The sequence below is a fragment of the Oenanthe melanoleuca genome, chromosome 10, assembly GCF_029582105.1.
Source record: "Oenanthe melanoleuca isolate GR-GAL-2019-014 chromosome 10, OMel1.0, whole genome shotgun sequence".
NCBI classification, from domain to species: domain Eukaryota; kingdom Metazoa; phylum Chordata; class Aves; order Passeriformes; family Muscicapidae; genus Oenanthe; species Oenanthe melanoleuca.
Genome location: NC_079344.1, coordinates 17,049,356 through 17,075,086, shown reverse-complemented (window position 1 = coordinate 17,075,086; position 25,731 = coordinate 17,049,356). Strand labels below are relative to the sequence as shown.

At 44.3% G+C, this 25,731-nt stretch overlaps 1 protein-coding gene across 7 annotated transcripts in view; it reads right to left on the bottom strand.

The window, feature by feature from the left end:
* NEO1 (neogenin 1) overlaps positions 1–25,731 on the bottom strand; it is a 154,699-nt gene that overhangs the window by 81,466 nt on the left and 47,502 nt on the right. For all 7 annotated transcript variants that reach the window (XM_056499759.1, XM_056499760.1, XM_056499761.1 and 4 more), the window contains exons 2-4: positions 22,560–22,877; positions 7,826–8,101; positions 3,836–3,989 (exon numbers count right to left, since the gene is read on the bottom strand). In XM_056499759.1, coding sequence (XP_056355734.1) covers positions 3,836–3,989; positions 7,826–8,101; positions 22,560–22,877 — 748 coding nt within the window. The remainder of the gene's footprint in view (positions 1–3,835; positions 3,990–7,825; positions 8,102–22,559; positions 22,878–25,731) is intronic.

Genomic DNA, 25,731 nt, shown 5'->3' with positions numbered 1-25,731 from the left:
ACAGAAAAATCTCCATAATTACTCTGCTATTCTTAACCTTTCCTGAGCTGGGCAAGTGTAATTCACTTGGTACCAATCACTCAGAACCCTGCAAACAGAAATGTGTAATAATGGCAATATCACATATTTGTGGGAAGCACTAAGGAAAACCCTGCATTAGGAATGTGATCATACAATCACAGATTCATGTGAGCACAGACAGCAGAGCAGAAATGATTATGGCACAAATGCCCTCAGCTGTCATCCCCTCACTGTAGGAAAGTATTACCTGTACAACCATGTTTCTGCAGGAGTTTTACATGAAATTTTGTTAAAATTAACAGTGCAAACCTGCTGCAGAGTTTGCTGGACTTTACAGACATTAAAATGTTCTTGCTCAAGTGCTTTCCATGGTTTAGTCCCAGATGAACTGCAGTCTTTCAAAACCTGTGGCACCTCCATTTGTTCCTTCTCTGCCAGAAATGTCCTATTATAATGAAGATACACAATATATCCTGTTGGAGCACATACTGATCCACAAACTGCAAAGTTTTCAGAGCAGATAATCTTCCAGATATTTCTCTGTGCCTGTGTCCCAAGCTCCAAACCAATTCAAGGGAAAGCTTTAGTCTTTAGTGGCATTCTTTATGGAGAACCAAGAAGTCTCTCCATCAGATTTCTTTAAAAATCTTCAAATTAGTGAGCCAGAAGGATCCCTTGGAGCTTATGAGCCTTGCTACAATGGAAACTTGGAGCACTGAGTTAATTTTTGTTTCTCACCCAACATCCAAAGCTTCCTTCTCTCACACTCTAATTAATTTGGAAAATATTTTATCACAGTGACTAATTTCACAATATATTGCATTACAGACTGTCTGAACAACTGCCAAGGCTGCCATCACTCAAGTTTATTCATATTTATCCATTAACATAAATCCTACTTCAGTCTTCAACAAATAATCCATCAAATTTAATCACCTTCCCTTTCCTCCAGATCTTGTAACAAGTATTTTATACCAAAACCCCACCACTCCCTATCCTTAAAAATAATCTATTTTCCTACAAATACAGGCTCCTATCCATATTCTTCTTAGGAATACAGCTTGAAAGGCAAACATTCTATTTTGCATTAATTAATTACCACAGTTATGACAAAAGTAAAAGAAAGGTTTTGTGTAAAACCCTCTAACAAGGGGTCAAAATTAGGGACAACCCATGCTGTCTGACTTTTATTTCCTAAGCCCAGACAAAGAGAAATCCCATGATATATGGCTATACCTACATATATGTATTTTAATTATATAAGTCCTATTATATATGGCTATACCTACATATATGTATGTGAATGTCTGGGGTGGGGGTGTGCATGAACAAACCTGGGATTTCAGAGCTTTTCCCAGACAGAAAACCTGCCCAGATGAAAAGAATCAGTTTTTTTTCTTGGGATAAAGAAAAGCCACACTAAGAAAGTCGTACTTTTATATCAAAAGGGGATTTTAATACAAATTAAATGTGATTTAATTTGTAATTACATTAACAGACCATGCATAACAAGCTAAGGTAGCTATTTAGCAACAGTAACTGCAGGCTTTTCTCCAACAAAGAATCTTAATTTCTGGAGATTTTCCAGTTATTCTATTCACACCAATAACACAATAGCTGGAGGGTAAATGGAGTTTAAGAGGTTTCTGTTCTCTGCTCTTTGAATCTCTGCCCTTTTCAGCCACAGTCACAAGCAGCAGACTTGGGAGCTTTGGCTCATTTTGATCACTTGAAGGAATAATGAAGAAAGTTTACCCCACAGAGGGGAGAAAGATCAAATTTTTACCTTTACCTACCTTAAAACTCAAACCTACAATAAGTACACATTTCACTTTAAGAAAAGAAGAGCTAAGTGTTGAAAGAAGAAAAATGTCAACTGGAATCTATTCTTATAACAAAGGGCCAAAATACTAAAAACTAATGCTAAATATTCTGAAAAATCAGGTTAGACTCAAACTGTGTATATTTGAAGACCAAGTATATTTACTAATGTTATGCTCCAGCCCTCCAGAACAATTTCTCACTCTGAACTGAGAAAAAGAAAATACCTGTGAAGCCCTAAGAAGTTATCATGGTAACCTCATGGAATGAGGAAAGAGAATTCCAAAGGGAATTAACAGCACTGTATTCAGTGGTGGGGAAAACTGGGCTTTATGTCTCAAAAATCAAGAAAATAAAAGGAGAGCTTTAACCTCCCTGTGCCCTGAATGTGCCACAACCCAGAGAAGGATAAGGCACCAAAACTTCCTGAAGACATGACATCACTTTACATACAAGAGAAACAAATTCAGATTTTACCAGGCACATTTATTCTGCCATTTCTCCCCATCTGATTGTGCTGCTCTAATGAGTCTGTATCAGCTTTTGTAGGGGGAGTGAGTTCTTATATTGATAAAACCCCTGATTTAGATCATGTGCCTTCACACTGACACAGCACCATCTCTCAGTGGCTGTTTGTCATTTCCCACAGCAGCCTCCCATCAAAGACAGTTCAAATTACCAGCCCCTGGATTCTTTTAATTTAAGAGTTGCCAAAAAAGAGATATATTATATCCCTGGTGCTGCAGAGACTTGAGCATTGTTCTGACTGCTTTCTGTGTCAGCCACATCACAATTTACCTCTCCTTGTTCCATGATTAACTTGGCTCCCCATTAATCTCACTGCTGACTTCGAGGGACATGGAAAACATTCAAATAACTGTTTGCAATCCTGGTTCTAGGAAGTACCTTCATTATATGGACAAAAATGGGCTTGATATGATTTGCTCTGCATTTTTATACTGATTTTCTACCACATTATTCTGACTACAGCAGCAATGACAATATATAAGTTTTCACTTGAAACACCTCAGAAAGCTCACTGATTTTTTTGCCATCACACCTACTGTTTTAACACTCTATTTTAATGAGAAAATGCATCATTTTGTTTTAAACACTTACTCTTCAATTCCACAGAATGGACACTTCCACTGCAGAAAAAATACTCAAAATATCCCAAAAAAAATATCATTCTCCTTTTCCTGCAGTGTCCTTATTTCCTCAAGTGCCAGCCTAAAAGTAATCTATTCTTAATCTCCCTGTTTCAGACAAGGCTTCAAATTGGTTGCATAAAGATATTCCAGAGTCTCCCTTACCCCAGCAGCGAGCCCTGAGGCCCTGCAGCATTTGGGGTCAGCCCTGAGGCCCTGCAGCATTTGGGGTCAGCCCTGAGGCCCTGCAGCATTTGGGGTCAGCCCTGAGGCCCTGCAGCATTTGGGGTCAGCCCTGAGGCCCTGCAGCATTTGGGGTCAGCCCTCAGGCTCTGCAGCATTTGGGGTCAGCCCTCAGGCTCTGCAGCATTTGGGGTCAGCCCTGAGGCCCTGCAGCATTTGGGGTCAGCCCTGAGGCCCTGCAGCATTTGGGGTCAGCCCTGAGGCCCTGCAGCATTTGGGGTCAGCCCTGAGGCCCTGCAGCATTTGGGGTCAGCCCTGAGGCCCTGCAGCATTTGGGGTCAGCCCTCAGGCTCTGCAGCATTTGGGGTCAGCCCTGAGGCCCTGCAGCATTTGGGGTCAGCCCTGAGGCCCTGCAGCATTTGGGGTCAGCCCTGAGGCCCTGCAGCATTTGGGGTCAGCCCTCAGGCCCTGCAGCATTTGGGGTCAGCCCTGAGGCCCTGCAGCATTTGGGGTCAGCCCTGAGGCCCTGCAGCATTTGGGGTCAGCCTGAGGCCCTGCAGCATTTGGGGTCAGCCCTGAGGCCCTGCAGGCTCCGAGCCCCAGGAAGGCCTCCCCGGTCCCAGACGCTGCCGGCAGAGGCAGGGCTGGGAGGCATCACTCACCCGTGGGAGGGCAGCTCCTCGTGGTTGTGTGTCCAGCGGATGTGGGGAGCAGGGGAGCCCGCGGCGAGGCAGGGGAACAGCGCGCTCTGGCCCGGCAGCCGGCTGAGGGACGAGGGCGGCCGCAGCAGCGCCAGGCCCTGCGGCTCCTCCGCGTCTGCAACACACGGCACACAGTCAGAACTGGCCGTGCTGGAATCCAACAAACCCAGCCAGACAGAGATAATCACTAATTAAACCTCTAATTCATTTCTGCCCTTCCAGAGGGTTCCATCCCCTCCTCACCCACAGCCTCTGGTAGAGCTTTGTTACCATTTTCCTCCAGACATGCAAAGTGATTCCCCACTTCTGGAATTCTCACTCTCCCAACTCCCTGGGAAGCTATTTCAGCCCTGAAACTGGAACTTCCACCAGGTAGCAGAGATTTAGGAAAGACAGGAACAGGTTTGAGTTTGTCCAGCAAGCCTTGGCCTTCACCAGGGAGCTGCATGAGGAAGTGCTGGAAAATTAAATTATTGCAGCAGTGATTGACCCCACGTAAAATACAACCAAGGAACATGCACACTGAAGTAACACAAAACAAAAACGTCCCACCACGGTTTTCCATCCATCCATCCATCCATCCATCCATCCCAGGGAATCCTCTGAGGTAGTTTTGCATTGGATTTAGCTGGAGAGGGGTGTTTGCTCCTTTTTCTTCCCACCCTTAAGAAGCAGCACAAGCCAAGGGCACATTTATTCAGTCCCCACTATAGTGTGTGCCCTCTGTCTGTGCCCTGCACTGCACCCAGAGGAAATGGGTTCTCACAGCAGCTGCACTTTGGGCTGAATAACCTCTGCTCACCTTGCACTAACCCCTGCATTGCCAGCACCATGAGGGGTGTTTGGAGGTGTTATGGCAGCAGAGCTCCACAACTGGATAAGGCCTCAAACCATTTCTGGTCACCTAAAACAGGGACAGAGTACTCTGTACCTACTCTACTCCTGCTCCCTGAATGAAGCACATTCTGTGTCTCATCACACACATATTTGGCTGCTCTCTCACTTGGGCCCGAGGTGATACTCACAGGGATTTCAGGAAGTTGTTGTTTTGGTGTTCTTCAGCTCAAAGCACTAAAAATAATACCAAGTGTTCACAGCACTGAGCTCAGGGCACACAGGAGCTCCAAGGCACAACAGGAGGAGGTGCCAGGACACTTGGGGGAAGCAGAACAGGTGGAAATCCCACGTGGGAGTTGGCACAGGCAGAGGCAGCCAAGCTGTGAGCAGTCCTGGATCAGCCAGCCCATCCCTGTCACTCTGCCCACGTTCCTGGCAGGAACTGCTCTGCCTGCCCTGCTGTGCCTGGGGAATAACTAAATGACAGGGACCTGGAGCAGCACGTGGAGCCAGCCAGGCTGCAAAGCAGGGATACCACATCTCCAGGTGGGATGATTCCCTGGAGACACAACTCTGACTGCTCCAAGCTCCCAGAAGGGAGCTCAGCTCACAGGTAAATGGAAACTGGATCCCAAAATTAAGTGACATTTTTGCCTTGCAGTCTTATGTTTGAAAGCACCCATTAGGAAGTGGCAGAGCTCAGAAATGCACCTTCCTGCTCAGTGGCAGTCTGGTATCAGACAAAGCAGAACATTTAGGCAGCAGAACATTGTCTGGATGCAAATCCCTGGGATGCAGGAGTGTGCTGGGTGTGTTTCAAAGCCTGGGAAGCAGTGGTGGGTTCACTGTCAGCCTCACATCAGATAACCATTTAAAAGGAGAATAAAGTGAATAAAGAACAGATTAATTCAAATCCTTCTTTCAAATACTTCTCAGGCCAAACAATCAATTATGGGGCCGTTCAAGACTAAGGGAGCTTTCCCCTCAACAGCTTAATCCCACTTTCTAAAAAAAGCCTGCTGGGAGGGATTTTACCAAACTCACTATCAGTATTTTCTGATTCAAAATGGAGCAAAGAAACAGAATCAGCTGAATTCCCTATCACAGCTCTATTTCATCACTTTCAGCAAGGCATTAAAAAAGCAAGGAAACTACAGCTGGAGCCAAAAAGAATCCAAAATATCAGTGTAATATGGAAATTTTCAAGAAATCTTCAGTTTATAGAACAATCAGCAAAATCCTCAGCATTTGAAGGGCTGCAGAAACATGAAGGCAATCCAAACTATAGGAATTCAATCAAGCATCTTTTCCAAAAGTGCTTTTCTTCAAACCCTGTATCCTTAGTTGGAGAAGAGACAAGACTTTGGACAGGCTAAAGAACTGAATGAAACTGAATTAACAGTCATTGAAAAAAATGATTCATTTCCAACATCCCAATTTCAAAAGAGCTGTAATTGTAAAAATGGGGGTATTTTACAGAACAATTTAGTATTTTAAGTAGAGAATGGCCATAGTCACAAGAAACCAAACTATTCCTTGAAAAGTGCCCCCACCTGCCTCAAGTCCACCTGCTGCCCACACCAAGTCAGGCCAACCATGACATTGTCCAGCCTAACCCTGATGGAAACCTGAGATGGAAACTCAGCAACTCCCTCCAGCAGCTCTCCAAAAGTAACAAATGAGAATCCCAACATGGAGATAATCCAGAAAAGACAACACTGGGAACAATTAAGGAATCTCATATAAAGCACAGCCTGTATCTCCCTAGTTTGGGGAAGCATGACCCATATTCCTGTCCTATTTTTTGGTCACTTTTCAAACCTTTGTATTAGAACAGCTGGTGGTGTCACTGGGAACAGAACACACTGAATGTGCCAACAGTTTACATCAGCACTGGACTTCTGTTCTAACAAAAATATCTCAACATTTCAGCCAACAGGCAAAGCTGAACCTTCCAAAATAAAATGTCACCCACTCTGGGGGTTAGAGACTTCCCAAAAGGGCCCATTGCTTAGACAGTCAGAATTTCCAGAATACTGGGACAATTAACAGCACCTCAGCTTAAGCATCCCAAGAGTTATGGACTAAGGACCAATTTCTTTGTGAAGCTTCCATGGGGTTTGAAACATGAAAGTCAACCTGAGAAACTTAGAAATCCCCAAACTTTTATACTCACAGAAACAGTGAATTCCCTCTTTGTATCATGTCACAATGGAAGTATACTACTGGGGAATTTTTTAAAGAAGTCTTTCCACAAAACACTTTGAAAGCTGAACCATTAAATATGGGAAGGCAGCCTGTGTCTGCAGCCTGTTTCCAATCACTGTGAAGAGCTCAGGGCCCCAGAATGCCTGTGTTGGGTTGATGTGACCAGAAATGTGAATTCTGTCCCCATCTATGGGTGGGGCAGTGACCCTGATCTCCTGGCACACATTATCTGCTCATGGGCCATCTTTAAACCAGCTGGGCAATCATCTTTATCTTCCCACAGCCCATCCTCCCTCCAGGAAGATCTCATCTGCTGCTGGCCCATTCAGTCCCACTGTGTGACTGATAAAATTCCATCATCCCACTGGGAGATGCTCCAGCCAGGGCAGCAGCCAAGCCTTTCCTACCCAGAGAAAAAATGAGATTTTGGACACCAAGGAACCTTCTTTGCACTGGATCCCAGAGGAAAGCCAGACCTTTGCACATCATCCCTGGAGCTTCAGAGGAAACTGCACCTTCTCCAGGAGCACTGCTCCAGCTGAACCACATCTGCCCCTGCAGGAGGATGCAGCCACCATTGAATGGGACTGTGCCAACACCCTGACTGACTGACGGGTGTCAGCTTGGATTCTGACTCTGGCAGGGTTTGGGATTGTTCTGTGTAATACTGCATTTCTATTTTAATTTTCCTAGTAAAGAACTGTTATTCCTAATTCCCATATCTTTGCCTGAGAGCCCCTTAATTTCAAAACTATAATAATTTGGAGGGAAGGGGGTTTACATTCTCCATTTCAAAGAGAAGCTTCTGCCTTCCCTTCAAAACCAGGACAACGCCTTAAAGCTGACCCATGGGATACAGTGAGTGAGCGCAGCTCAGGATGAGCTCAGCAGCAGCAGCAGCAGTACCTGGCAGGACTGTGAGCTCGGCCTCCTCGCTGTACTTGGGGGCGCCGCCGGCGTCCAGGGCGCAGCGGTAGAGCCCCGCGTCGGCCAGCGAGGCGTTGGAGAGCAGCAGGGCGCCGCCGGGCAGCTGCAGCAGGCGCGGCTCCGGGGCCAGCGGCTGCCGGTCGCGCTCCCAGCGCAGCAGCGGCGCCAGCTCCGCCGCCACCTCGCAGCCCAGCACCGCGCTGCCGCCGCGCCGCACCGCCGCCGCCTCCGGCTGGCTCAGGAACCGCGGCACACCTGCGGGGGACAGAGACACGCGTGAGATGGTCCGACTGCAACACCAGGGATGGAGGTTCTGAGAAGTTCAGCTGCTCTCCAACTCCTTAAAAACCTTAACAGCTCACAGGACAACGCTAAACATGGATGGTGCAAAGGCAAACAAACCCAACTGAAGCTGCCTGGGCTGGGGTGGTTCTGGCTTTGGGCTGCTATGGGGTCTGGATGGCTCTGAGGGCTCCCAGAGCAGAGTTCAGCTCCTCAGCCAACCAGGAATGAGACTTTGGGAGCTGCCGAAGAGGTTCTGAAAGCAGCTTCATTTCTTCAAAGGGTTCTACCAGCAAAATCCAGACACATAGCATAGCAAAGGGTTTTTAGAGATTTCAGGGGGATTGAAATTCTAACCAGTAAAATTCTAAGTTGAGAACTATCCAATTACTTTAAGATTCCAGGTGAGAAAAGTCCAATCATCTAATAAAGTTAAAGACCAATAGAAATCCTAAATGATAACAGGGGTTTCAGTAGGGAGAGGGACATCTCTCATGAAAGGTTTCATTGTCTCAGGGTATAAGACCCCAAGGGCCTTTTTCAGGGACAGTTGTATCATCCACATCAATAATCACAGAATCCCAGAATGGTTTGGGTTGGAAGTGACCTTAAAGCTCATCCAGGCCCACCCCTGCCATGGACAGGGACACCTTCCACCACCCCAGGGTGCTCCAAGCCGTGTCCAGCCTTGGACACTTCCAGGGATGGGGCAGCCACAGCTTCTACAATGCAGCCTACACAACACCTCCACTTACCACCTCCAGCTACAAAAACCTCTGTACAGTGCCACAAGGTAAATACTGAGATAAATATAGCTGAGATAAATATTTGCATGTGAACATTCTCAGTGTGGCCAAGACCAGAGTATCTCTAGGGTATCCCACAGAGCTGAGCCAGCAGTGCTGCACAATGTCACCATGTCACCTTTTCCATAAAAATGTTCTCCAGAACACCCAGAGACCACTTAATGGCTTCACAAACCCTTGTGAGAGCTGTGTGAAGGGGCTGGGGACACAGCTGGAGCTGGTTCCATGGAGCCACAGCTGAGGCAGCCAGTGAGGCTGGGGGCACATCCATGAAGTACATCCCAGCCAGGGAAAAGCACAGGACAGCAGTGATGGAAGTGTGTGGCACAGTGCTGGAGTGGGCAGCTCAGAGGAGGAGGAGGGTGACAAGGAAGGGCAGCTCTGGGTGCCACCCTAGGGAGACCAGGGTAGAGCACAAGGCTGAAGAACTGGGAGTGAAGGCAGGGAGTGGAACCTGGAAAATGGGGAGCAGGCAGGGAGAGTGCTTTAGTTTGCTTCTGTTTTCTTACCACTCAAATTACTTCAGTTCTCAGGAAATTAAATTAATTTTCCACAGATTGTCCTGCCATTACAGTAACTTTAATCATCTTTCCTCTCCATCCTGCTGAGGAGCAGAGCGAGGGCACAGCTGGATGGGCAGCCAGCCACAGTTCCCCCATCCTAAGTATTCTGTATAGACAGATCAAATCTGCCACAGTTCAACCCCCTATTTCCACAAGTCTCACTAATACCTACCCCAAATACACCAAGAATGTACCAGTAGAAGGACCAATCCTGCAGGACAGCCAGAATGAATCCTAACAGAGGAGACTGCTAACATATTCATAACACTTCTGTCCTCTCAAGTTCCTTCCCATAATCTGTACAGCTCATCTCCAACTGTTATACATTTTCTTCCCTCTCAGAGTCCCACCTGGGGATTCCTTCCATAACATCATTCATCTGAGAAGCTTTCAGTTTCTGGTTTCCCCTCCCAGTGTACTTCCAACCAACTTGCAGTCCTTTGATCTTGACTTGTTAATAAATAATACCTAGTTTTGGTATTGTTTTGTATCTTTGATATTTATCCATCAGTCCCTCCAAGGTATTCACAGAAACAAAAAATCCAATTTCTTTCTTTCAACTCTCCTTCTGGTTAATGAAACAACCATATTTAGTTTCTCTCCCTCATTCCCTTAACACTCTATCTATCTTAAAGATGCAGAATGGTAGGATAATTATGGAAGGATGAGACCCAGCCAGAGCAGAATCACTACAAGGTCAGAGCTGGTTACTTAGGGATTTGTCCAGTCAGACCTCAAAAACCCCCAAGGGTGGAGACTGCACAGCTCTTGGGCAGCCTGTCCTACCTCATGGAGCAGAACTCCTCTTTAAACCCAGTCAGAACCTCCCTTGCTTCAACTGACCCCCACGTGCCTCCTGCTCTGCCACCAAGCACTCCTGGCAGAAAGACAAACCCCAGTACCTACAGTAATTTAAGATCACTAACATCCACAGAAATATTACAAAACTGCTTCTCTGTGTATTGAAAAGATCTTCCCAAAAGATGAAACCATTTCAGTGGCTCTGCACCATCAATCCTGGAACCCAAGCAACCTTTTCCTCTCCTGAATCACCCATCCCTGTGTCCCAGTACAACCCCAAGGCATCTCTGCATCTGCTTGACTCAGAATTCCCATCATTAGTCAGTCTGGAGTATTATTTAATTTTCCCAGTGAGACCATGGAGGCCACAGCAAGGGTGACAAGGTCTCCCCATCTGCCACACTCACTGATACAGTGGGTAAACAGGTTGTTGTTACAGCTGATAAGGCTGTTAACCCTGAGCCTCTGAACTCCAGTCTCTGAGGCATCTGTCCTTTCTGAGCATCTCCTTCCTGACAGAACCCATTAGATGTCCATGATTACCTCTGATTCTTATCTCTCACTTATTAAGAGCCCTGCATATTAACCCAGTTCTTTCCCCAGCCTTGGAGGGAATCCTGGCTCTCCTCCTTTAGCCAGGTGACCCCATGACTTGTTTTCACCTCAGATGTTGCCATCTCTCTGCTCCCAGCCAGCCCCACACTGGCCACTTTAAGCACAGGACTGCAATTTCTAACACACAGCTCAAATATGCTTTAATTTTAATCCCTTACAAGTACTGTTCATTTCCTGGACAAGACAGACCTTGTGCCTTCTGTTGTTTCCAGGTGCTCCACTGAGGTTAAATAAGCTTTATTCAAGATGGTTTCATTATTCACTAGAAATGAAATTACAGTTCATTTTCCAAGTCATCTTAAATGCCACTAAAACCTGTATTTCGTCATAGTCCTGTGTCATTTTAAAATATACATTTTAACCTAGCCTATAATTTTGTCCTAAAGAGTAATTTTCTCTTATTCTACAATTATTGGCAATTTGCACTGCTTAAAAGCCTCCATTGTGGAGGAGGACCCTTTGCTTTAGCCAACAAACAACCACAAAACAATCACTATGCATTATAAAAAGCACTCCAAATCCAGGCCTTAATTACTATTAATTTGGAGATCTGTTTATAAATCCAGGAGAAGGTCCCAGAGTGCTGGCACACCTCCTGCAGCAGTGAGCCACTAGAAAATACCTTTTCATCTCCCAGCCCAGAACCTTTCCATTACAGAGCTGCTCTCTTCAAAATACCAATTATCAACTTCTAAGCCACCATTTCCTGAACTTTCTATAATAATTTTTAAAGGCATCACCATGTAAGCCAATTCAGTCTAGTTAAACTACAAACACTTTTAAAACCATTTTTAAAGTTAATTTTTCTAAAAGTTGATACTTTTTTCTCAGTGGTTTGTATTTACTTCAATCAAGAAGGCTGAGCAAGAAGTTCTAATGATGAGTAGGATCCCAGGATGGTTTGGGTTGGAAGGGACCTTAAAATCCATCCAATGCCATCCCCTGACACATGCAGGGGCATCTTCCACTATCCCAGGATGCTCCAAACCCCATCCAACCTGGGCTGGGACACTTCCAGGGATGGAGGACACATCCCTCATTGAGGAAGCAGCCCCCACTCCTCACCCATGTGTTTCAGGGCAATCAGTTGAAGACATCAGCCCATCTTTTGGTAAATGAATGTCATGATAAATGACACTTTGGGCTTCTGACTTTGAAGACAATTTTTTCATGTTTGTACACACATTAATCATTCTGTGGCAGTGCACATACATTAGGTATCGATTTCAGGACACCAAAGGAAAATACTATTGACCTAGCAAGAATGCAGGTTAATAAACTCAATTTAGGAAGGATGATTTTCCATCTGGAATGTTCTCTCAACACAGGCAGGAGAACACATATAACAGGAATTAGATGCACCCCAAACCCCTCATTTCTGCTAGGACAATGCAAGTGGCAGAGAAGGTGGGGAAGTCAACTCTGTCCCTCCTTTCTCCTTCCCTTTTGTCTCTCCCTTGCCCTCATCCAAGCCCAGAGCAATGGTAGGAATGTGAATGAACAATCCATTAATGCAAATGTGGTGCATTCAAACAGCATTCCCAGCCTCAGCATTACTGAGATTTGTGGCCCATTGTCTCCATTTCTGAAAAAGATGTGCCTAGAAAAGCAGTAATTCCCATGCTTCTGGAAAACACAGATGGTTAAAATTCTGGCTGTAGTCTCCTGCCCTCAATGGAGCCAGTATTTCATCTCCTGGAGTCTGCAGAATCAGGGAATTCACTGCCCTGAGCCAGATGCCAATCTAGTTCAGCAGCCTTCCTGCAACTGCAGCCAGTGCCAATCATTTCCAAGGAGACTGAAAGGGAAAAAGCCCTTCATTACAAACCATTACTGAACAACTCATTCACCTGAGTGCAGTAACTGCAGAGCCACACCTGCCTGTGCTCTGCAGCCTCCAGCCACGCTGCAAACACTGCTCTGTTTAACAGGGAGCCATTGCCACACATCCCCACAGAGTCCCACCAACCCTTTGGGACCCACCTCACAAGCCAGCACCACAAAAGGGAAGTGAGAAAATAGAACCATCTCATCTCCAGGGGAGAGCAAGCTGTGGAGGAATCCCCTTTCCCTACCTGTGGCAGGGCTGTACAAGTGCTCATTCTGTGAGTGTTTTCCTCCCCTCTGCTGCCACTGCTGTGACTGGAATCTAAGATAACACTTTGTATAAACATTAAACTGTGTAAACACACACACATCACGTTTGTGCAATTAACATTTTCCCAAAGCTGGTTTCATGCCTTCTTGTGACATCTCGATGTGCTCAGCAAATGTTTTCCATTCTTTCCCCCCATTTCTACTGAAATATGGAAAAAGTAAAGCACAGGAGCAGCTGGCAGGTTTTCCATCCTATTCCCTCCTGGATACCATCTGTGAAAAGCCTTTGCTGCCCAGAGTTAACTTTTATTCAAGTCTTTCCTAACCTACCCAACTCTAAACTAACTCCAGCAGCACCAGCTGCAAACATTCCACCCTACAGCTTCCACTCTCAATCTGAAATTCATCCAACTAGTCTGTGAATGATCCCACAAACTGCTCACAATTTTCAGCCACTTGAATATTCCCCCATTGCTGTCTGCCTGATCGAATTTGAACTCATGACAAATCCATAACTATGGCTCCTTCCCCCAAACAGCCTCTTGGGAAGTGTGGAGATTTCAGCACCACAAGGAGGTACTGGAGAATGGGAACATGATCCCCTATTGTTAGGACAGCTCCAACATCTGCTACCCTTCAGCAACACAGCAGACCACAAAGATGCTGCCTACTTTGTTAGTGCATCCCCACCCCAACCCTGCTAAAAAATTAATAAGTCCAGCCATCTGTGGACACTTCATTAAATTATCACAGCTCCTTCTCTCCAACATTATTCAGCATCATTTGTTGGAGTGGCAGAGGTGTGAAATGGCTTAAAATACACTCCTGCTAATGAGACATATTTCCTGGATCTCACTGGCACATGGAGCAGACTTTGTAATTACAAACACAAGTCCAGCATCACCTGAATTAGGCTAAGGCCAGATGATTCCAGTCCTTGCTACAAACACCAAGCAGCACATCATTCTCCCCCTTTGCTTTAGGCAAACTGGACAGGGAGAATGCAACCAAAAATCCAGGCAGGAGACAGCTCCTCAGGGAAGGGAAGGGGATTTTTACAAGGACTATAACATGGAGAGAGGAAAACCTACCAAATGTCTTTGCTGGCTAAACAGGAGTGGGAAGTATATGGAATACAGAACACAAATGAGAAATGTCAGTGCACAACCAGAATCCTGACTTGGTTAAACACAGCCATGACAGCATGGGGCTGACTAAAAACAGTGTCCCTTGGCCAGAATGAAGGGAGAGAGGAAAATGTCACTGGACACATCAGTAACACACCCAGACACAGGTACTGTCACACACAGTGACACACTGAGTGACCTGGTGGCACCTCAGAGCTGTCCTGAGCACCCCTTTCACACTCAATTATCTGATGGGGAAGGTACACAAAAAACCATAGTGAGAAATAGCAAACTATTGCACAAAACATTGTTCAACCTGGCCATGGACACTTCCAGGGAACCAGGGGCAGCCACAGCTTCTCCAGGCAACCTGTGCCAGGGCCTCACCACCCTCACAGGGAACAACTTCTCCCTTATATCTACTACACATCCAGAAATTTTAGAGGGTGTTTGGACAAGGAAAACACATCAGCATATTATGATGTTCTACCTGGCAAAACAAGCAAACTCAAATTCTAGTTAGGTGATATTAAGAAGAGATCAATAAATTATTTCAGGAATGAAATGGGAGCAACAAAATGACTGAATGAAGAATTTCAAAAACACAGAGGTCACTACTGACAACCACAACTACAAGAAAAGCAGTGGTGTGAGGTGGGGGTGTCAGTCCATAGCATGTGGTCAGGCTCAAGAAGTGTTGCACAGACAAACAGAAAAACTAGACCTGCTGATGGAGGAGGTGAAATAGTACCATGAAAACTGGAGACAGGACTGGCAGTTCAAACAACACAAAAGCTCCAGCAGCAGCAGCCACAATGAATCCAATCTCCACAGACACCAAGAAATGGCTAAAACAACATTTTAATGCCTGGAAAAACGAATTGAGGGCATGCAAACCATGGAGTCATTTATTTGCTGCTGTTGAAGATCATTCTAATAGCAAGACAAACCAATGAAACCCCTGTGGGATTTCAAGAGAAGCCCTAAAGATAAGGCACACAGATTGCCTCATCATTTAAGGAACTTCAGGCCTTCATCAATAGACTGCCTAAAAATAAGAACCCTACAGGCTCACAATTACTCTTTCTAAAACAAAATCGAGAGCCATAACAAAAGAAGAATAATATCTGAGGGTTGTGGTGAAAGAAAAGAGCTTGACAGGTTAAATAATTTTAGTTCCAGGCGAGGCTATCAATTACGGAAGCTCATGTGAACAAGCTATTCAAAGAAGATTAATGCACAGAGAGGACTGTCAGGATGAATTTATCACAAAACTGAAAGAAAGGAAAGATCTGAAAAACTTTTGCAGGCAACTCTATAGATAGTGACAAAGACAGCTGGTACCTGACAACAGGCATTTAGAGACAGGAAACAACCAACAATTTCACTGTGAACTCCTTGGGACACGTGAATAGCAAAGAAAGCCCAAAAAACAGGGTGCTTGAGGGCTGACAGGACAGCAGACAAACAAAGCACAAAGAACTGTGAAAAGCACAAACATGCAGCTCACAGACATGTCTGGAGACAACAAGGGTGTGTGGCAGGATAACACTAAAAGCCGTATAACTGCAAATTATCTCACACAAGCACAGCTCAGGTGGCATCAGCACACCACTGACTCCTGCAGCAGCTGCTGGCCACAAACCTCAGAGTATCAGGAACTGATTTTTAGAGGTCCCTCCACAATAGAGCCTCTCTGCCCAATTTTTACTCCCTTTTTACAACAGATTAACAGTGCATTTAAGCCAGGGCTGACTTCACAAGCTGTTGCAGAAGGAAGAGCAACACCTTCACAGAAACATATAAATTACCTAGAGACATTTTCCCATGTTCCTGTAAAATAGGGGTTTCTATATGCAAATGAATATGGCTTGGAGAGTTTTTTAAAATTTTTAGCATCCTTATTTCCAGTGTATTTATGTGAATGGTGAGACACCCTATGCTTTCAAGAATGATACCATTAGCTAGCCTCACTGTAATCAACCCTAGCATATGTCATAAACTTATTTTTCCTTATTCAAAATAATTTTCCTCCATTTTAATTCTTTTCAGAGTCATTAAACTTCATCTTGAATTCCTGTTGCAGAAAAATAACACATTAATCTTGTGCCTTGATACTTCTTACCCTTGCTGCTTTTGTGTCACCTTTCACTTGGGGCAATAGTACAAATAGTACAGGTTCTTCTCATTTTCAAAAAGCAATATTCAGTCAATCAGAAACCTGAACAAAGTCAGCACACAGAGCCTTCACTGTGCACTAATAAAGCTGAAATCTCTTGCTGATTCCACCCTGTGCAGCAGCAGTGAGGAACACAGGCTGCAGATGTAACCATCCCTCTGCTGACAGCTCGGGATTCCCAGCAAGCCCCGTGCAAACTTGTCAAACAGAATTACACAGGGATTGCTGGTGCTGACATGCAGAGCAGAGAGAGGGAAAAATCTGATCTGAGTGCAAATATTACAATGAGAATCCAATCCAAGCAAGGCTCAGTCAAGTTCCTTGTTCAGGGCTGTTGATGTACCAGCAGTACAGTATCCCTTGTCCCTGTCTCACCATCCACACCCCCCAGCCAAACATGAGGGATTTCAGAGATTTGGCCCCCAGCTCCCTTCCACAGAATTCCTGTTTCTCCACAGATTAACTCTATCACCTGCCATATTTTCAAAGGCAAAGGTCAAGATGGAAAGGTATGCTGCAAAGAGCTCCCACTGTATGATTTACATAAGTTTATATTATTCTGAAGTACAGGAACATGCCCATGAACTAGAGGTACAAAAGATATTCCCTTTGCCAGTTACAAGACTTGCATTGCATGGGACTTGAATTTCAGCCTAGAAAACATGAGGTTTTTTCTGAGCAGTGCCATTACATCATTCCTAAAGCAGGAAGCTCAGGCACAAGTGCCACACACCTCCAGTAGTGTCCCCTCTACTCCAGCTTCAGCAGAGCATTTGTCACCCTCCAGCAAGCACAAATAAGCTTTCACTGGCTCACTGACCCACAGAATTCAGAACAGGGATAGTATTTATCACAATGAGCTGATGGATTTGGTGTGATGCAAGGTGAAACAAATTTGAAATACTAAAGCTTAAGAAAACCTGCATTTTTCAACAGGAACTAGTTTTAAGCAAGCAAATTAAGAGTCTCTTCACCTGGGCTCTGACTTGGTCATTAGAGGTCAATGAAGAGTTTCAAAACAAGCAGGTCACATTCCCTGCTGTGGGCTTTCCCCAGGATTCTATTTGTAATCCAGCTGCAGGCAAGTCCTGCCCTTCTCTGCCCTGGACATGGCAAAAGGTTCCAGTATTAAATCCCAATCTGAGACTAAAAATTTGTAATAGTTTTGAAACTGGACCTTTGCCTTCAGTTCAAGAACTGAAGATCAGTTCAAATGCTCACAGAGATTTTCTTTGCTATTTTAGCTGGACAAATGTGGACAGCAAGAATTGAGAATGACAAATAACACAGAACATTTATTGCCTTAAGTGTCTAAACTCTCACACATTCAGTAACTGCTGACAGAACCTGTACAAACTGCAGTTGTGTTAAAACCACCTTTGCCATTTACCTGTCATGAAGAAATGCATTTTGATCTAAGCCAATTTATGAAAAATGTAGATGCTTTTTTCATAGAAAAATACATTTCTGCAAGGAAAATTTATCACCCATGTCACTTACTGGCTAAGTGCTCTTAAGTACTCTCCTCTGAAGTATCTCTGCTCTGAGGTTTTTTTCCCAGCTCCAAGATACAGAATGTTCTTTATTCACAAAGATCTGATCAAGATTATTTTTTTCTCCTTGCTGTTGCAGGAAATGTGCAATCCTGGGTAAAAACGTGCTGTTATTTCTGACTTAACTCCATCTCTGTGGAGCTGGGACAGTTTGTCCCAAGCTTTTCTCTCACCCTTTGGGATGGTACATGGAGTCTAGTGAGAAATACACTGCTCAGCTGTAATCTTTAGAGCTTGGCAAACTTCTCAGAGGACATGAACAAACAGAACCAAACAATCTGCCTACTTCCCTGCAGCTCCTTGTGATTATGGCAAAAAGGGAAGATAAAATTTCAGCTCAAACTAATGTTTGAAAAAAACCCTTATCTATTCACCATTATTTATACAGAAATAAGTGATTGATATTCAATAGCTAAGCACTCCAACATGCCAGAAGGAAACACAGCACACCTCTGCTGCTGGGCTTTGCAGAGCTCTACCTTGAAAGCAATACTTTAAATTTATAGTATAAAAATTCTTTATTAGCCCATGGAGAAAAGGCAAAGCATGGAGATCTGGAGCTGGTGTCAGGAGCTGCAGCAGAAGCAGGATTAAGCCCTGGCAGCTCCTGGCTCAGAGCTCAATTAACTCCTCCAAGCCTCAGGAACTGCCATAGCCCAGCCAGGCCTCCTGCAATTCCAGGGAAAGCTCTCTCAGTCATCAGTTTGGAAGCCCCAAGCTGGACACACAAAAGACACAAATAAATCTTGAAAAGGCAATGTGGTCAGCTAAAAACTGGAGCAATTTCCCCAGCAAAGTCCATTCCCTCTATCTGAGTCTGGAGGAACTCTCAGCAGTGAACCCCAAGTGAGGGCAGATCCCTCCTCCACCCAGCATACAAAATGAAGACTTGAAAATAAAATTTCTGTGAGTATTTAAATGAGAAATAATAACTCAAGGAGATCATTTAGTTGAGGTGAGAAAAAACAAGTCAGAAGTTATCAGCAAGTGCTTTTAAATTAATGAAACTCAGACACATCTGAAGTTTGTACCAAGGCAGTGCCACACCTGCCTCATCACAGCCAAGCAAATGAAACAAAGCTCAAAGCCAAGAATTATCAAATGCAAAGATAAGTGGAAGAAGAGGAAGAAAACCAGCTGGATTCACTTGGGGAAAGAAGATGACGGAGGTGAAACAAATAATTTAGTGAGCAGTCTTGAGATAGATTTATAGAGCAAATAAATCTGCATGATCAAACTGAGTGCCCCTGTCACACTCCCCATCTTTTAAGATCCTCATGTATCTGTTCTCTTAATAAAAGCTTTAACCAAGCCACAGTCACCAGTGACTGGGGAAAGATCATCCTGGGAATATTTTCAGCTCATGTCATTACACTTTTTATGAAAATACATACATATTTATTTTTTCCAAGATGAATTACAGACACAGATCTCCAAAACTCTGTAAATCTATTTTTAATCCATGTTTTACAGCAGCTTTTTTAAACCCTCTACCCTTCTTAAGATCTAACTGGCACTTAAGTATCAAAGACAGATTTGCATTTCAAAAGCCAATTAAAAAACATACTGCACCAAGGCAATGATTAAAGTGTTGTGGCTTTACATAAATTAGGCAGTTCCTTTGACTTTCCCTACTTCAAATCCATCATAACAATGGGAAAATCCTACACATTACACAGACTTGGATGACCACCTTCTCCCTCCACTGCCCTTAGAAACTGGTCATGACAAACTTAAACCTCATTTGCTTGAAGGAACCAAACTGTGAAGGCTCACACAGAATGGGGAAGATACTCATATCCCCAAACTGCTGCTCATTAAAGAAAACTAACATTTATTGCTGTTTGCAGTTCCTAAAAATCAAGGATTTACTACCACAAGCCTGGTAGAACAGCAGACACTTTATTACCAAGGTGTAGCAGCACACAATTTCTAGTTACAGACTAATTCAAGTGTTCTTCACAATGCAATATTTTATCACATCCTCTGACTTTTTTAAATCTAAAGGCAGCAAAGATCAGTTTCTTTAAGAGGCTCAGTTGCAACAGAATCTCTTGATCCTCACACCTCCAAAAACCCAAAGAGCAAAGTGTTCTCATGGATCATCACACACACAAAAGGTCCTTTAAAAGCACATTGCCAAGTGCACAGTGGAGCTGCCACAGCACCTTCAGAGCTGGGTCAAACACACAAATTGATGCAAACCCCAGCCAGTCAGTCCCTGCTGCAATCCCTGACCCAGCACTCCAGACCATGTGTTTTGAGTTATTCATACAGTGGTTCACTAAACAAATCCCATCAGCCTGTGGCAACCAAAGAGCTTCAGATTCCAAAACCCAAAGATTTTAGATTTCTCTATAAAAAAATCCTTTAAGTAACTTGAGAAACTTATCCAAATCTGGCCACCTTCCTGCAGGTGAATTGCTCAGCATCATCCACTGGCTGTGCAGTTCCAAGACTGAAAATTCCAGCACATGATGGCACATTTCATGTTTTGACTGGATTTCCTTGCCCTGGTCTCCATGACTAACCAGAACTTGTCATTTTCTAGAGTTATTTAATGAGTAAGAAGCTGTTCAAACATACAAGCTACACTTCATAATGCTCCCTTTTAGAGATCAGGTGCTTGGCAGCACCACACCCACACACAGCAGAGGAACCCCACTGCTCAATTAAGAGGGGAATTCACTCCCTCCCACTGGAATTCTGAGGCTGAGGGGAGCCCTTGCTATGCTAACAATGCCCACGCTCACCACAGCCTGAAAGCTGCCAATTAAAACAAAGAGTGGGAAGGAATATTAAAAACCACTGTTAAAACTAAGGGATTCAAATGAGGAAAAGCAATAGGCTAAACCAGAATTTAAATATTCCACCTCTTATTCCAAAGCCTTCAGGAACCAAAGTGCCTTTCCCCCTACAAGAGGATTAAACTCAGCATGGTCTTGCCCAGCTCTTGGCACTTGACTGGGGTGGTAAATAGGTTTTCACACACCCACATCTGCCAAAGCCTCTGCAGCAGTGCAGCCAGAGGGGCAGGTTTCCAAGGCACAGGATGGCAAAAGGCAATGCACAACATGTGTCACCAGTATTTCCTCTAGTTATGGGCAATAAAATACCATTTTTATTGCATGGAATCAATCAATAATCTCAACACACAGCTGTCAGGCCAATGTGTGCCAAAGGGGCAACTGGTTGTGTGGGGAAGGTCCTTATTGTCTTGGGCCAGACTGTATTTGTTCTGTTTTCTAGCTAAGATTGTTTGGGAAAAAGCCTCACCAGAACTGCATTGTTGTTTGTGGTTTTTTTTTTAAATTAGGCTCTTGGGTTTTGTTTTTTTCTAAGTACTTGGGTTCTTTTTTAAGTATTAAGAGGCTCTTAAAGATTCTATCATTTTAGAAAATACCAACTGAAATAATACCTTCTACTACCTAGATAGGAGAAAATGGAAGTGGAAATTCAGCAGACATTTTGGCTTACCTTCATTTTTAACCCCATTAACCTCACCTAATGATCATATAGAGCAGGCTGATGGCAGAGGCAGGAGGCTGAAGGCTCTCATGTGGAAAGCAGCAGAATTAATCCCGACAGCAGCGATGCAGGGAGGTGGTAATTGCTCCAGAGAAGTGTGGGAGAACTGCCTTTATTGTCCTCATTGCCAAGAAGCTTGGAAATCTATTCCTCATTAAGAGATTCTCAAAGTCACTCTTTTAAGGTATTAAACCCCAATTTTTCTATTTCTGACACTGCTGATGTTTCACAACAATGCTACAAGCCAAGTTAATGGGAACAACATCTGAATACAAACGATGGAAGCAGCAGCTCTGGGAGATGCAGGAGCACCAGTCAGGAAGAATTCATTACCCCCAGACATTTATTAAGCAAAGGAAAAACAACTGTTTGAAAAAGGCTGGCAAACATCATTAGAGAAACAAAGGAAAATAGCTTCATAGGCTTTTTTTTTTTCTAGTTACAGTGCCTTAGTTTACCTTGTTTTTTACTTTTGGTTGGTTTTTGAAGTCTCACCCTTACTCAGTAATTACGAGTCTCTTCCTGCTTTACTGTTTACAAGACACAATCTGACAATACCAATCCCTGAGAAACAAGCAAGTGACAGATCACTTTTCCCAGACAATGTTTATTTTTACCTGCAAACTTCACTCCCTCACTGCTTCCTGCCCCCCAAAATAAAGCTATCACCTATCAAGTCTACACCACAGCCAAGGTTATGACTTGGGCTTTTAAATGGAAATTTGTATACATTTGGTTTTTAAACTTTCCTGTCCACACCTGATACTCAAGAAACATAAAAATAGAACTCCATTCTCTACCCATCTCCCAGTCCTGCAGGAACTGTACACACTGCTGTTAGGAGCTTCCCAAATGTTTCAGACAGAGCAGGTAATTCTCCACATACAAGCACAGAAAGTTATTTTAAGGTTATTTATACATAAAGAAAGTAAAATCTCGTTTTCTCCCCCTGTCTAAGCTGTGGCAAATCTCCATTGTGATTCCAGACACCTGACACTTCCCTTAATCCATTGCAGCTTTCCTGAGAAATACCCCACATTAAGCTGCTTACAGGAGCAGAACACATGCCAGTAAAATGAGAGCCACAACCCCAGTTTCCCTGCCAGCTGCTGGAAGCACATTCCCATTTTCCCAAGGGCAGAGCACTCCTTCAGAGCCTTACCTGCCACCGTGAGCTTTGCCGTCCTGCTCACGATGGTGCCCAGGCTGTCCACAGTCGCCACGCACTGGTAATATCCCTCATCGGGCTTGTTGTGCTTGGAATGCACCACGGCGTTAATGAGCAGAGACCCGTCCGGCAGCAGCTGCCGGCGCTCATCCGACTCCAGGCTGAGCAGAGCGCCGTCCTTCCTCCACTCGATCCGGGGAGGGCTCTCGCAGTGCGCCGAGCAGTTCATGGTCACCGCGGCTCCCCGCACCGCCAGCACGTCCCGCGGCTCCACCGCGAAGTAGAAAGGAGTGAAGGTTCTCACCAGCGATTCTGGAAAACACCACGCAATTTTTGGGTTAGTTTGCCACGGTTTTTAATGTGCAACACGCGCTCCTTGGAGATACTGTAATGGGCACAAGCACTATCACTGCTCACATCCTGCCCTGAACAGATCAACCGGCTTGGTCTGTATGACAGTCATTTCTGCTTTGATTATTCACATTATGGACCTTCAAATCCTGAGACATTTTCACCCCTAAAATGTATTTCCCTCCACTGCTCTCAGCCTCAAATCCTGAGACATTTTCACCCCTAAAATTGCCTTGCTCTGCTCTCAGCCTCAGATCCTGAGACATTTTCACCCCTAAAATTGCCCTGCTCTGCTCTCAGCCTCAGATCCTGAGACATTTTCACCCCTAAAATTGCCCTGCTCTGCTCTCAGCCTCAAATCCTGAGACATTTTCACCCCTAAAATTGCCTTGCTCTGCTCTCAGCCTCAAATCCTGAGACATTTTCACCCCTAAAATTGCTGTGCTCTCAGCCTCAAATCCTGAGACATTTTCGCCCCTAAAATGTATTTCCCTTCTCTGCTCTCAGCCTCAGATCCTGAGACATTTTCACCCCTAAAATTGCCTTGCTCTGCTCTCAGCCTCAAATCCTGAGACATTTTCACCCCTAAAATTGCCCTGCTCTGCTCTCAGCCTCAAATCCTGAGACATTTGCACCCCTAAAATGTATTTCCCTGCTCTCTCTCAGCCTCTGTGGCATGGGTGCTCTCCCAGCAATGCTGCCCTTTGGTTTGTGGAACCAAGACTGGGAACCATCAAGCAAACCTCCCATACTGAGCTTAAAATATCTTGCAAGTGTCATACAGTGGTTTTTGACTTCCATTCTATCCCAGGATAAACATGATTACTTTTCCATTTTAAGTATTCCCCAAAGATTTTTGTAATTAACATCTAGTTTGCATTAAGAAGTGAATTTTAATTACTGTCTTTCTGGTGTATTTGGTCAAGCAGAATGATTGTGTGTCAATATCACTTTGACTTAACTTAATCATCTGTAGGAAACAGAAGACAAATTCTTGCAGAGAAGAATAGTTTTCCAATCAGCACTGGGTTCAGGGAAAAGGGCATCTCAGTTTTTAAAATTACACTCATACAACAATAAACTCCTGCACTCATCTCAAAACCATTTCATCTCTCACCATTGACCATCATCCCATGGTCAATAAAAAAAAAATGGTTAAATATTTTAAGACCACCTGGAAGACAAATATGCATTTAATAACGAGCTTTGTTTAATTAAGTCACAGAATAACTCTGGGGTTTGAGGAAAAAGCATGAACTCTGAAGGAAACCTTTACTTGCAAACAAAGGCTGTCCTGGAAGCATTGCAGCTTCTCCCATTGCTCAGCTGTTTGTGGGGTTTTTAAAACTAGATTTACCTTCTAAAATGACCTTAATTAACAAACTGATATTATTTCCTCTATCTTTGAACTGCACAGAGAGTCCCTGGTCTCCAAAGAGCCTCCAGCTTCCCCCCAGAGGAACTCCAGCCTTCCTGCACAGAGCCCATTGTCCCTGCTACTCACAATTCACAGCAACTTGGAGATAAGGCAGGAGTGGTGTGAAAGAAACAACAGATAAATGAGCTTTGGCAGCTGAGAGCATTCAAACGCTCTCTTACCTTCAAGAATTCAAAGAGGAAATAAAGGAAAACATTTTAGAAAGATTGAAGTTTCCCCAGTGACAGTGTCAGGCTGGAGACCTGTTAGGTTGGGATCCAAATCCTTAGGATTGTCTTTCTTAAGGATAATAGAGACATCCCCCCCCCAAAAAAAAAAAAAAAAACAAAAACAAAAAAGAAAAAAAACAACACCAAATATACAGAACAAAAAAATCAATAAAACTTTAAAAACTTCTAGGAGCTACTTATGTTCCTCTGGTTTGTAGAAGGGCACCTATGTGTGGATGTTCTCACATGTTCCCTGTGCCTCTGAAATCCTGAGTGTCAGCTCTTACACAGCAAAAGGCAGAGCAGAAACAAGAGCCAAGAACAGCAGGAAAATCTTTTACCTTTTTACCTCTATGAACTCCTCCAGTGCCACAGAAACCTAAGGTTCTTGTTAAAATTAAAGACTGAGCTGCACAGTCCCTGGGCTTTCCAAGGGAAGCATTTCCCCCTCACCTCAATTACAAGCTTCTCTAAGTTTTTCCAGGATAAATCCAGATCCCTGTGAGAACAAAATACACTGGTTTGAGTTTTGCTTCACTCTGGCTTTAAATAAAACCCAGAAAACCTTTAAAATGGGAATGGCAGCTTTTTGTTTGCCCTGCCAGTCTCCAGTGCAGATTGGAGCAGATCCAGTCCATCCACAGAGTGAGATCATTCTTGTCCTGGAAGCAACACGGAAATAGAGCAGAGCAGAGGATCAAGAGAGGTCACACCAAGACCTAAGAGCAGCCCAACAGGATCCTCCTGGATCCCTGAAGTGTCCATGGTCAGGTTGGACACTGGGGCTTGGAGCACCCTGGGACTGTGGAAGGTGTCCCTGCCCACGGCAGAAGGTGGGACTGGATGAGCTTTAAAGTCCCTTCCAGCCCACACCATTCCAGGATTCTGTGACTCTAAGTCTGGGAAATACAAGCTTGTTCACCTCACCCAATTTGTCCAGGAACTGATGTCCAATTCACTACTTCCATACATTCCAACCCTCTACTGTTAAAAATACTCTGGGCTGTTCTAGTCCTCCTTGTAGCTCCTCTGTCCTCAAATTCTCACAATTAGCCGTCACTTTCAACACTGTTTCAACCAAGTCAAATCACCCCAAAGTGATCTGACAGTATTTAACCACAAAGTGCTTCCAGCCTGCCCTGCGCCCTGCTCTGTGCAGAGGTGCATC